The sequence below is a fragment of the Gavialis gangeticus genome, unplaced genomic scaffold (genome assembly GCF_001723915.1).
Source record: "Gavialis gangeticus isolate Ggan-Ray unplaced genomic scaffold, GavGan_comp1, whole genome shotgun sequence".
Taxonomy (NCBI): domain Eukaryota; kingdom Metazoa; phylum Chordata; order Crocodylia; family Gavialidae; genus Gavialis; species Gavialis gangeticus.
Genome location: NW_017729032.1, coordinates 93,064,316 through 93,078,759, shown reverse-complemented (window position 1 = coordinate 93,078,759; position 14,444 = coordinate 93,064,316). Strand labels below are relative to the sequence as shown.

Genomic DNA, 14,444 nt, shown 5'->3' with positions numbered 1-14,444 from the left:
AATGTGCATAAAGTAAATAGCAAGGTATTTCAGTGATGTTTTAATGCACATTAAAATAGGCTAATTTGCATTAAAGTGCACATGCAAATGTCTCCTTTGGGTCTTATTTTCTGAGCAGTCCCACCTCTCTCCCAAGACTGTTATTTATGTTTATTAGCTACTCTTTTCTTTGCTAACATCAACTATGTTTAGGCCCTTGAAAGCGATGGTTACTGAGAAAGCTCAATGTTTACAAGAGAAGACCCCGCATTTTCATAAAAGGATAGTTCTCCAGAGCCAAGTTTACTGCTCTTTGCTTATTGTTTTCTTTCTAAAGAGGCAAGAGTATCATATGTATTTGATACTTAAACTGACCCCCATTACAGATTCCTCACATATGCTGTTTTTTATCATATATGTAGACTCATTAACATTAGTTTTAAAAAATACATTGCTTAAAAATCATAAAATTGTATGTTTTTAACCAACTTAGAGTATGTTAATATGTTTCCACTCTGGTCATTTTATATTTAGGTATGGATTGTGATTCCTTTACATTCAATAGTGTCTTATTCCTCATATTGTCTACATTGAGCGGCAGAATTCTAGTTAGTGGGTGCACCTACACATTCAGTTAATGCAATGTAATAAACTCTAGAGCTCTTTGAGCTGGAGTCAACTGCTCCTGATGCAGTGTCTACATCTGTACCTGAGACAGCAGCATTTTCTGAGCCAGAGTAACCCTGGGCTAGCAGTAGGTTCAGGAGGACAGCCCTGGGCTCTGAGTGGCAGTGGTGGGTGGTGGAGGACTGCCTGGGGCACAAAGGTGCAGAACTGTGGAGCCATGTGGCTAGATGTCAGGCAGGAATCTGGCTCCTACCTTGTCACCATCTATACGTGCATTTCAGTGCAGTAAATGACTTTGCCATAAGATAGTATTGTTCCTGGTGGAGTTAATTAATGTACTGCACCCTAATTCCAGTGCATGTGTAGACTGTAGTACTTTACTGTGGAGCTAATTAATCAACTCTGCAGTAAAGTGCATGTGTAAATACACCCAGTGAAAGTAAAATTATTACAATCTTTTATTTATTTATAAATACATTACATCTTTCAGCAGTAGTGGTATCTGCAATCAAAAGGAAATAAAGAGCTCAGTGACATAATATTTTATAAATAAAACCTCTACTGTTAAAAATAAGCCTCATTCAGAGAGTCAGTTTATACACCTGACTGAATGATCAAGTCTTATACTTTTCTATAAACTCTAGAGTTTTAGGTGTGAGGGCCTTCCTGTGAACATCCGCTGCTCAGGAACAGGACTCAGGCAGTGAGATCGTGCAGATAAAAGGGAGATTCTATTGTATAAAATTATATTCAATATGCAAGAGGGCTGTGATGCTCAACTTCTTTTGGTTTTTTATGGGGTATAGGAACGTGTTCCAGACAGTCCTTCTCCTGCTCCTTCCCTTGAAGAGGGTCGAAGACCTGGTAGCCATCCATCATCCCATAGAAGCAGCAGTGTTTCCAGCTCGCCTGCACGGACTGAGAGCTCTTCAGACCGAATCCGTATGTCACATTCTTTTGCTTGTCACCACTTTAAATCTGATTAGTTGTAGCTGTTCTTTTCTTTAAAAAAAATCAAAATGGACTCATTTTAAGTAGTTCTTATATATAATGTGCTGAAGTTCAGCTGCAGTAACTATCTGTGGACATTATATTCTCTGGTTTACAGTATCATAATGTCTGATGCTACATTAGCAGGTACTGATACAAATTGCCATCATGTCATATTAAACATAAAGATATGAGCTATGAAATATAGAATTACAGCTGGAAAGCAATTTCCTAGATAAGTTTTAGAACAGGGTGTATAGCAACTGGAAATATATAGATATTTTAGGGAATTTAGTTTTATTTAATCCTGCTATCATACTTCTGTTAATAGATACAATTTTAGAAGTGACATCTTACATGATAAACTGCTTTAAAAATAATTCAAGAATTCAGTGAAATCAATTACCAGGCCTCAGTTTTTAAATTTGATAAATATAAAAATAGATAATGATGGGGGTATTATCACCTCATGACTTGCAAAGGATAGAGTGAATGTAGACCATGGTATCTTGAAGTAATGCCATTTTTATCAAGCCTCTATGTCCAGGATATAAATTTTATGGCAAAGACCCAGGATTCTAAAATATTCTAGTATAACAGGCTGAAAATTGAGGTTTTCAACCAAGATTATTTTATTAATACCACAATAAATGTATTCTACACTGCTCCTTCTTTTCATTATTGCTATGCTTCTGAATTTTATACTGACAACACATCACTGCAGCATAGAAATGGGCAAAGAGCAAGTCTGGGGTCTTTGGCACCTAGCTTGAAGATACTTTAGATTTTGGTTTCTGTGTAAATTTAGGATGGCACTTTGGGGATGCTTGTTAGATAAGAGGTTAGCTGGCTTTTTTCTAAAAAAGTCACCTGTGAAAGTAGATGGCAATGAAAATAATGCTCCATTCTTTTACAGATGAAAAATGTTTTCAATGGTAATAAGCTGGATCCTGGTTTTCTTTGATGAAAAAAATCCCCAATTTTTGGTTTAAAAAAGTAACCCAAAATCCACATTTTTCCATGATTAAAATGAAACAGCACTATATTAGATATAGATAGAGATCTATATTTATATTTATCTATATCTATCTATCTATCTCTATTCTAGCCAATTGCCCATCAAGAATGACGTGGGATGGAGTGGAACAGGGATGGCATGCCACCCTCTAATGTCCCATGCTGCTGCTGTTCTGCCTCCTGCAGGGACTGGGGTGGGGGAGCTGAGGCCAGTGCTGCTGGCTTCAGCTCCCCCACCCCCTGTCTGGTCCTCAGCACTGCTTGCAGGGAGTGGGGTTGGGGAGCCAAGGCTAGCGCTGCTGAACTCAGCTCCCCAACCCTCTGTCCAGTTCTCAGCATGGCTTTGGAACAATGGCAGCACTCCCCCATGCTTGAAGCACTCTGATTGGCTGTTTCCGTCAGCCAATCAGAGTGTGAATAAGGTGTTATGGACAGACAGACAGACAGACAGATTTAGGCTTTTATAATATTAGAATATAGGTATAGGGATCTATCTATCTATCTATCTCCATATAGATAGATATAGACATAGATATCTCTATATCTATATATTAGTGGTGTTTCATTTTAATCACAGACAAATGTGGATTTTGGGTTACTTTTTTTAATCTGAAAATTGAGGCTTTTATTTTTATCGGAGAAAATCAGGTTCCCTGGTTACTATATAAAACTGCTTACTTTCCCAGCCTTTTATTTGGAGTATGAGAACTAGACTAAAGTTTTGTATTCTGACATTGACACTAAACTAAATTTTTATTTTAAAATTTTATTTTTAATAGGCTGTATAAACCTATTGCAGTGTCCCCTAAAGTCAATTGAAAGACTCCTGCTATCTTTACTGATGCTGGGCCAGGCCCTCTGGAGTTGATTCTTAACAAAATTAGAAATTTAAATTAATGATAAATTTAAGAATAGTTCCTATAATAGCATGTTTTATCACTATAAATATTTCCAGTTTTATTGAGGTTTTCCTTTTCAAAGTCTCTTGCATCCTCACAAAAATACAATCACTAATTTTTAAAGCAGTGATTCTCAACCAGGGAACCATGGCACCATGGAGTGCTCTGACAGCCTTTGAAAGGTGCTGTTGGGAGAGAAGAGATAAGCAGATATCCTCTCCTGAGGATATCTTTTCCCTTTTTCTCCTTTCCAGGGGCCTTGAGTATAAAAATGATTGAAAACCACTGATTTAAACAAAGTAATACTTTTTCCTATATACACTGTATTAGGTTTTAAGTGGTTTTCAGTAGCCACATCTACACGTGCACTTTACTGCAGAGTAGGCTACTTAGCTGCAGAATAGTGTCACTGTCTACACGTGTGACAATATTAGGGCACAATAAACTAATTAGTGCTGCAGCAAGGTAGTACTGTCAAGGACAGTATTATCTTACAACAAGGTAATATACTGTAATTAAATGTATGTGTAGATGCTGACCACAAGCATAGGTCAGTCCAGCCAGCTGGGGGTCAGACTCTTGCCTGCAGCCTAGCCATTTGGCTTTGTGCTTTCAGCACTCTCATGCCCCAGCCAGCCCCTCCGCCACCTGACACTTCTGCCTGGACCTGACCCCCTGTATCCTCTTCCAGCCCAGGACTGCTCTACCCTGGCTCAAATTGCTGCTGTCCTGTGCACATGTGTAGATGGTGTGCCTGGAGTAGTTTATCCTGGCTCAAATTGCTCTGGAGTTTATTGATTCTCATTAATTAAATGTGTACATAGGCTCACGTGGGTGCATCTACACATGAAATTAATGCACCTGAATAAACTGTGGTGCAGTTCACGCAGGAGCTTATTGCTCCCAGGTGCTGCATTTACACTTGCACCCAGAACCACAGCACATTATGCCAAGTCAGAGCAGCCCTGTCTGGCAGGGGCCCCGGGAGGTCTTCCCGCTACTCTGACTTGGTTCAACATGTGGAGGGGGCTGGTGGGGACACAAAGGTGCTTCACTGTGGGGCTAGCCAGCAGACAGCTCCCACACTGAAGCACCCTTGTGCCCCAGTCGTGTCCATCAGTGTCTACACGTGCATTGTGGTGCACTAAGTAGTGCTGCTTCAGGATAGTACTTCTGTTTACAAGTACTAACCTACAGTGGAGTTAATTGGCTTACTGTGGTCTAATGAGGCCACATGTATAGATGCTGAGACTTTACTGCATAGTTAATTAGACAACTCCAAAGTAAACATCTCATGTAGATGTGCCCAATATAAAGAGATTTCATGACTAAATTTATACCTAATGCTGATGGGGCAACTTACTACCTTCAGTGAAGTTGCACCAGCTTACTTTATATCCAGCATTAACTTCTTAACTTTTTTTTAATCACTGCATATTTAAAAATGAGTCCACAATATGTTAAAAATATTTCACTACATTTTAGACTCTTATTTGGCCGGAGTACGAAATTCTTTAGTAAGATTACCTCAACCAACACAATGGATAATTATAACCCTTTCTTCTGCATGCATTTCAAAATGTATTCAGGGTAAGAAGTGTTTATCTTAGATGTTTCTTGTTGCTAAGCTGATGAAATGGCTGCGGTTTTCCTTTAAGGAAGGTCATATTATTTAGCTCCCAGATTCTCCCTTTATTCCGTATATAAATTTTACCACAGCATTTGAAAGCTTTGAGTTATATAGTACAGCTTAATTGGTTAACTTTATTTCATTTTGGGACAGAGGTTGATGTGAGATATGTTCTGTGAATGCCAAAAGAAAAGCTGGTTATCCCTGTGAGAGCCTTTTTCTTGTGGAGAAATTTAGGACCTCATTCAGAATAACTAGCCTCTGTAGTTTTGGGGGGTGTTACAAATTCTATGACTTTCCCAAACTCCCAATTTGCAGGAATTATTCTTTATTCTGTATTCCAAAGATTTGATTTCCCTTGTGTAACCACTGGACAACGCTGTTAGTTATGACCCCTCAGCCATCATCTCTGCCCTGCTACTGTCAATTCGTCTCAGAGTTGGAAAGATATTTTTATAGTTCAATAAAAATCATAGTCTGAGGATGACCATTTAAATGGGTTAATCAAGCCTATTCAACTGCAGAAGTGTGTTTGTGTCTGAAGAAAATACAACCCAGACCCAGCCAGCCTTAAATTTTCCCAGTTCCATGACAATCAATGAACTTTAATTTAGGAAGTATAGCCTTTTAAACTTGCCTCCGAGCAGTGAGGGGCAAAATCTGCCAACACTAGCCCCCTTAAGAATCAGGGTAATAGGGTCCCTTGGCATTGTACCAGCTTAGCAATTTATTAATTTATTTTAAAATAAAATATATACCTTCTTCCTTTTGCCACTCTATATCCAGCTCTGATAACTATTTTCTCATGGGGGTTGGGAGGCAACAAAAACAAGATGGTTCCTACATAGATGGGGATCAGACCTGAGAAGGCATTGAGGAATTTTCTCACAGAAGGCATCATCCTCTTGCACATCTGGATTATATGGGTTTCTCAGGTTTATGTGAGCTGTGCCTGAACTGTGCTGAATACAGGCAACAGAAGATATGTGTGGAAAAGACCTAAACTATATGTTCAGTCCTCCTACCATGTAATATTATTATCCTCTGGTGTGTATTTTTTTAAAAAAAGAGGTTTCACAAGTAGGTCTTTAGTTTGTGGCATTTAGTGTGCTGATACATAGAAACTTTATACCACTTAATACAAATAAGACCTTATTTGTCTCTGAAGACATTTCTCAGTTTGTTCCCATTTTGTTGCCTTTATACCACTTAATGCAAATAAGCCCTTATTCTTTTCTCAAGACATTTCTCAATTTCTTGGCATTTCATTGCCTTTCATTCTTTTTCAGAATGTTTTTAAATACTCAAGGGGGAGAGGGAGGGAGGGAACAAAGTTACCAAAGCCAATATTTTTTAAATGAACCATTGAAGAAAGAGCAATAATACAAAAAGGGGGTTATCTCTGAAAGAATTTTGATATCACTTTGGTGTTATTAGTTTTCTTGGATGATTGAGACAGATAGGGCTAGATTCTATCCCATCTATTAGGCATGTAACTGGACCGAAACACCAAAGTGTGTTTTTATTCTACCCTGTTCAAATCCCTGAAAATCTATTAATTCAATAATGTTAGTAAGAGTCACCCTTTTCCTTAAGATTGAGTCACTAAAAACACAGGGAGGAAGAGGAAGACCCATTCACCACTAGTATTATTTTTTCAGAAACTCAAGCAGGATGGAATAGAATCACACTTAGGTGCCTAATTCCATCTAGATATGCCTAGTAGGTAGAATCGAATCTAGAACATTGCATACAAAAATACAAAAAGAAATAACTGTAGGTTTGTTTGTGTGGGGGTTTAATATTATTATTGTCTTTGTTTTCATATGTGTCTCTAGCAGCTGTCCATCAGAATGGGCTCTCCATGAATCAGATGCTAATGGGTTTGTCACCTAACGTCCTACCTGGTCCTAAAGAGGGTGATCTGGCTGGTCATGAGGTTGGGCATGAGACAAAAAGAATACACATTGAAAAAGGTAAAACGAATGTGATATTCTTCCTATTGTAATAAAAAGCAAAGGTTATGGCCCAGATATTGGTGGCTACATAATAAGATTATTATTAAATATTGCTTTAATAATAGTGTGTTGTGGAATAAGTGAAATCTTGATGGGACCATGGATTTTTTGGGGTCCCCCTGGTCTATCACCTAGACTAATATGGACTATGCTTTATAACAAAAGCTGTAAAGAAGGAAGAAAGGATAAGTACAACAAATGTTGGCCTAAACTAATTCCTCATGGTCTAGCTAAATGATTGATTCTTTAATAGTATTTTAATGAGAGCTAAGAACACTGTTAGGCAATTGTTGCAACTATAGTTCTCCAATGAAATATATGCTGCCTAAAGTCCATCATCTTGTGATGCACTTTGGTGATCTGATTTTTCTGATATGACAACACATAAAAATTAAGCCCTGTAAAGAAAAAAGCAAGGTTAATACCTGGCTTTACACTAGCCAACAGCAAAAAAAACCAAATCTGGTAGATATTGTGAGATTTATTTTAAATTTGATCGACTAAATGAGTGCAAATGTCTGATCTAGATTAATAGTCTATTAATGTTTATATTGATCAAGTTAGCATATCATCATGTTGAGTACACAAATTTATTCAATTCTCTATATAACTGAAATATTAAGTTAGAAGCCAGGATAGATTTGCACCTTTATAGACTAATTAAATCAGATGTATAGCATAAGCTTCCATAAGCAGAGGGTTTATTTCTTCAGTCTCTGATGAAATAAGCCCTCTGCTTATGAAAGTTTATGCTGTGTATCTGATTTAGTTAGTCTAAGAAGCTAGGTACAGACATTAAGAAAGTCCGAAGTGGAATCAAAGTTGCAGGGTTTTCTGTAAGCAGTGTAGTTTAGATCAATAGTGAACAGAACACACATTTGCCCTTTGATGGAGGGGACAGGGGTGGTGGCACCATTAGACTGGGTTCCACCATTGTTAAACCAGCCTATGTGCACCTAATTTTTGTTCTGTTCTCTTATGGTTATAGACCAGTTTTCAATCACTTATACCAATAAAAGTGTAATGGCTGTACCTGGTCTAAAGGTGCAGATCTATACTGTCTTCTGTCTGACTCTGGACTAACATGCCTAATTCCCCTGTCTCTGCTAGTGAAGTAATAAGGCAATTCTTCCAGATTTAAAAATATGATTTGCACAAAGTTCTCATTTAAACTACATAAAGCATTTAGTAATCTTTACAAAGTGGGAAAATAGTGTCATTGGTAGAGGGACTAGAAATAAGAGTTTCCTTTAATAAAAATATTCTTTAGCATAGGAGAATCAGGAGAAATCAGGTCTTTTGAATGAACTGAGCAAAGAAGGCTGTCACTGCAGTACAGCTGGAAAAAAAATGTGTGTTAACAAGAAAGATTAAAGAACAGGACACTCTGTGTTCTATTTTAATAGGTATGAGAGGTTACCTTCTCAGTTCTGTGTTTGAACTTTGAGATAGGGGAAGAAAATTAAAATCTGGACAGTTCCATTTTGGACATGTGGTATTTTTAATAAGATTACCCTAAAAATTAATGGAAACAACATTTCTTTTATTAATTTTGCTTCATTGCACACACAACCTGATTTAACTTCTTATGTGCCCTCACTCAGCCCTGCAAATGGTATCCCTGCTGAGAAGTATGATGTGATCAAATTGTTTTGAATTTTGTAAATGTTTTAATTTCAGCCCATATTTTCCCAGTGTAGTGTAGTTAACCTGGTAAAACCAACACAGTGTGGCACTTATTGTTGTCATATATACAAGATTTCTCTCTTAAAATGATGACTTTTGTTTTTAGTGTTACCACAAATGTATCTCTCCGTGCCATCACCAGTTCAAGGTAGCTATTAAATCTGGTGTCATTGAAACTCCTAAGGATTTTATTTCTTCAGCAGTCATTGTTTAGGTCAAACCATCTATTTTTCCTTCTCTTTCTCCCTCTGTTTCAGCCTATTGAATTTATGGTAAATATTCATGGGCTATCTAGATTGATAGGGTATACTAAATTAAAAATTGTTTTCTGTCATGACTACATTTATCATGTCTTTCATACCAGTGCTGTAACTTTAATACTAAACTTATCTGTATTAAAACAAGTGATTTCAGTTACAGTCCAGAGAAGAGCCACGCACATGATCAGAGGTCAGGAAAGCAGACCTTACGATGACAGGCTGAGAGCCATGGGGCTCTTTAGCCTGGAAAAGCGCAGGCTCAGGGGTGATCTGATGGCCACCTATAAGTTTATCGGGGTGACCACCAGTATCTGGGGGAGCGTTTGTTCACCAGAGCACCCCAAGGGATGATGAGGTCGCATGGTCATAAACTACTACAAGACCATTTCAGGCTGGACATAAGGAAGAATTTCAGAAGCCCCCAAGGTCTGGAACAGCCTGCCATCGAAGGTGGTTCAAGCACCTTCATTGAACACCTTCAAGAGCAAATTGGATGCTTATTTTGGATCCTGTGACCCCAGCTGACTTCCTGCCCTTCAGGCATGGGGCTGGACTGGATGATCTTCCGAGGTCCCTTCCAGCCCTAATGTCTATGAAATCTGTGAAATCTATGAAAATGTCTATATTTTTGAAGATAGTAATTATCTGTTTGTCTCACTATGGCCCTGCAGTTCAAATATTCAGCTTTCTTTTATCACTTCTACTGAGTCAAATAGTAATTATTATATTAAAAAATGCAAACAAAACCAACTCAGGCATGTATATTCTTAGGCTTGAAAATGTTGTCCTTATAATCTGACTTAAAAAAAAAAAAAGCAGAAGTTTTGAATGAGTCATTAAGCATTTATGCATTACTTTATTTTCTTCTGAGACACATTTGTGTCAATCTATCAGCTAGAACTAGAACGACTTTTAATTACAGCTGTGAGAACTTGGGAAATCCCACCTGGTGAAAAAGCCTCTGTCTCTTTCCTTTTTGTCCCCAGCTCTATTTTTTTAAAAAACAAGAAGCTCTTCAAGGTCCTGAGCTTAGGGAGAATTTAATTAAAATCAATGGGAAATTTAAATGGGAGACAAAGTTTTAGTAGTGAAAAGTAATAGACACATTACATTTTAAGTAGGTATAAGTAAAGCCAGAAGGGGCCAGTCGTCATTTAACTGATGGGCTGGGTCAAGGAGAAGAATCATCCTGTATCCTTGGCAAAAAAGAGCTAATCTACCTCTCCTGTAGCTGTGTTGTATAGCATAATGATTATAGATGCAGTGCATGTGCAGCTGGTTTTTTGCTCATTTAATTTGTCCATTCCAAAGTGGTGTGATCTGTCTGGATTTCTTTAAAACATTTGGTTAGCCAGAACTGTTATTCTTAGCAGAAAGAATCGGTTTATTTTAATATGGTGGAAACAAAAAAGGAATAATGACTAATAAGTCTGGGATTTTTTAAACCAGTTTTTCAGTCATTTAATTAATTCTGTCATGTGGACCTCTAAAGTCTATTCAGTCTTGGGGCCTTACACCCCAAATGGTTGAATGACCCCAACTCCTATTGAAATCAATATGCTGTTACTTCTATGGGACTTGGAGTTGATTCTCTGAGACATGTAGTGTAATTAATGATGGATGACTGGGGTACTAGTTATGGGGACAAGTTCTGATGGTGTGACCCAAGTCCCCTCTGCCTGTGGAAGTGAAGGCCTCCCTGGTATATATTCACCTGCTCCCTGCGTTCCTCTGTACCTGAACTACAACTCTGCAGCTCTGAACTACACTGCTGCCCTTACTACTCTTACTGCCCCTTCCTAGCAGTTGGTGGTAACTGGAATCAGTGTTGCAAGTAAAGAGAGGTATCTGCAATGGGATGGCATGAGAATGATAAAGCAGCCCCCAGCACAGAGCAGGGAGGGCTGGTGTGGTAGCAAGTTACTTGGGAGCTGAAAAGTTGTGGTTCAAGGACAGAGAAGCAGGGTGGTGAAGAAGGATTCGAGGCCAGTACACAAAACTTAGTAAGTATGCCTCTGCATGGGACTGATCTAAAGCTTATTAAAATCAGTGGATAGGTTCGATCAGACCTAGAGCAATACTTGTAGCAATAAATGCTTTAATAGCAAAATAGGAGGAGCACCTGTTCTCAAGACAGCTTTTACCTGATACCTTAGGAAAGTAAATTATTCTACATTTTTTGTCCATCTTCTCGATCATCAGAAGGTAACAGTTTTTCCAGATTCACTGAAAATGTACTGCAAAATTGCAAATGATCCTAGGAAGGAGGGTAGTTTAAATACTTGACAGCAGTCAACATCAAGACAAGTTGTCCTCATCTTGGCAGCTTGCACATTAGATATCCTTTCATGATACATGTATCCTTAAAAAATTAAGTATGATTTCACAAAAAGGCGTTATTATACCGTGGTGGAGGTTTGTATTGGGTAATGCAGAAAAGACTAATGCAGCTCTTGTCAACTCAGTGCTTAAGTTGACTCAGAACTGTGGCAGGTAATAAAAGAAGCATTGATTAATCATCACCTCTTCTAGCTGCCTTTACAATACAAGAGTATGCCTGCTCAACTTTTCCAAAGAAAAGGATAGTTGCTGACCTTTGAGGTAGAGTTGCAGAGTGAATGAAGGTGTCTTCCCTCAGCCAAGGAAATATCTGGGAGAGGAGGCATTTATGCCTCACCTGTGTCCTCAGCATTTCCCTACTGGCTAGCTCTAGGCAAGTGCATTTTGAGCATGCTATCTTTAGGCAGTTCCCTGCTCAACATGTTGAATGTTTTGGATATGATTCTGAAGTGCACAACCCTCACCATCAATTTTGTATGGAGTGTAGAGTTTGAGATTCCAGTTTGGAGCCAAGTGCCTGAAAGTCAGATGCTGAAATGTCTGGCTTTTAGATGCCTAAGTCCTTTATTGGATCTGGCCCTAGGGCATCAGATTAGAATCCTCTATCTGCATCAATTTATATTTTTTAGATTGACACCAATAGTAAATGAAGCCTGAATGTCATTCTTACATTTTAAATTGAATACGCTATTTGAGGTGTTATGGAAAGGACACTCTACTGTTGAAAACTGTGTATGCTCACTTCAGTTTCTGTGATAAAATATTCACTACCTTCACCACAAAATCTAAACTATTCCCATTAGAAATTTGTTTTAACCTTAGTATTAATGGAACTATTGTAAGTGCTTTTCATGTGATCCATATGAACCTCTTTTAAAATGCTCTTGCACTTGTAATTCAAGTATATCACAATCAGAAACTTGCATATTAAACATTCCCAATAATTGTTTTCACTTTATGTGAATATATTTTATGCAACTTCTTCAGTATATGCAAATACAAATTTTGTGCCCCTCTATCTTGATGTGAACAATTCCAGATATCCAATCAATTTGTGTCCTACATTTATGGCACCTACCTTGAAAAAGAAAAAAAAAATCATTTAACAACTCCACTATACTGAATGCCAAGCAGGAACTTATTTAAATGTTCCAGTAATTCAACTAGAAATGTAATCACCTTTAGCCAGTCCTCAAAAAAGCAAATTATCATTTCTAAAAGTTAAGAACAAAAATAAAATTCTGGTAGCAACATTCATTCTCTTTTAATGGCACTGTCTTCAAGTGAAGACAGCAAACAAAGATTCAGGAACATAGGTTATGTCCCTGGTCAGACTACAGTTTTACACATGAAAAAAAACAAAAAACTTTATGAGAATAGTCTCATGGAGTTGCCTTGGGGATAAAGTTGTATCCGCAAACCATCTTGCCCTACTCATTTAATGTTTATTTATTATTTTAACTAAGTATTTTAATTTGTTAAATATGTATTTCATTTTCATATTTAACAGAACATGTTTATAACTATAAGTACATACATTATACTGTAGTTGTAACAGGTGTTCTCTCTTCCCCTACTCAGTTTAGGGCTGATTAAACCCCTGTGTTGTGCACACACCCAAATTTACCTGCTTTTCTGGTGTCAGGGAGTGGAGGGCAAGCTGCTGGCAGGAAGAGCGGTCCCTGGGCTGCTGGGGGGCTGGTGCTTCCCTCCACAGCGGCGGACCTTCCCCCAGGCAGCACCTATTCAAAGGCACCTGGCTCGGAGAAGCCACTGTGCCGGCAGGCAGGCTCCGGGGGGGAGGGAGGGGGATGGAGAGGGGGAAGATCAGGCTCATGGGTTTTTTTTTTTCTTCTTGGGAGGAGCCTGCCTTCCCGGGCTACTGCCAGGCTACCTGCAGGTCTTGTTGTAGAGCCCCTGAGCTGCTTGGAGCCTGGTGTTGCACTCCATGGCTGTAGGGCAGCAAACTAAAACTCCTCAGAGAAGTTTTAGTTTGCTTCATCCCAAGTCATTTATAGTTTCATAGATGCTAGGGTCAGAAGGGACCACAACAGATCATTGAGGCCTACCCCCTGGCTAGGCAGGAAAGAGTGCTAGGGTCAGATGACCCCAGCCAGATGCCTATCCATCCTTCTCTTAAAGACCCCCAAGGTAGGAGAGCACCAGGTAGGGGACAGCACCACCTGAGCTAGGTCCCTGTGGGCAGGTGCATCCTGGGGGGTGGTCTGCTGCTGTCGTGGAGGGAAGCACCAGCCCACCCCAGCAGCCCAGGGACCGCTCCACCCACCAGCAGCTCACCCTCCCCTCCCTGCTGCCGGAAAAGCAGGTAAGTTTGGGTGTACGTATGACACAGGGGTTTAATCAGCCCTAAATTGAGTAGGGGAAGAGAGAATAATTGTTACAACTAGAGGCATATTACACCACTGAATTTGCTATAGCAGCTGGAATTACTGTGCGATATGCTGCCAACATGTGCACACACCAACATCATGTGTGTGCAAAAGCATTTAACCCGCTCTAAAGTGTTGTGCACACATGCCCCTCATTTTATCTACTTAGAGTTGCAAATTTGACATAGCTTAGTCCTAGGCAGCCTGAATACCATTTTATTTACTTACTCTTTTCTGCCACACTCTTATTTGAGTCTAATATACTCCATTTTACTTTTCCTCCTCCAGTATCTCTACATTTCTTTGTCAGATTTTTTTCAGTGAAATAGTATAAGGTTTCAGAATCTGAGTCACTACTACTATCACAATTTGGAACATGCTATATTTACCTAAATTTGAGAGACCCTTGAATTTAAGAGGACCCCCCAAATAATTACTTATGTGCATGGAAAAGTATAAATTTGTTATAATTCCCCATGTATATAACCAAATTATTTGAGGGTCCTTTTACATTCATTCCCCTGCCACTTCCACACCAGGGAAATAACTGGAAGAGTGTAAGCAGTGAGGAAAGCAAGGAAAGCATTGGCAGGGAGAAAGTGGAGGGG

At 38.9% G+C, this 14,444-nt stretch overlaps 1 protein-coding gene across 1 annotated transcript in view; it reads left to right on the top strand.

The window, feature by feature from the left end:
• Nucleotides 1–14,444, top strand: part of DACH1 (dachshund family transcription factor 1) — a gene marked incomplete at its 5' end in the record, with an annotated part of 684,310 nt that overhangs the window by 504,606 nt on the left and 165,260 nt on the right. Inside the window, 2 exons of the mRNA XM_019523822.1 lie at nt 1,413–1,548; nt 6,984–7,118. Coding sequence (XP_019379367.1) covers nt 1,413–1,548; nt 6,984–7,118 — 271 coding nt within the window. The remainder of the gene's footprint in view (nt 1–1,412; nt 1,549–6,983; nt 7,119–14,444) is intronic.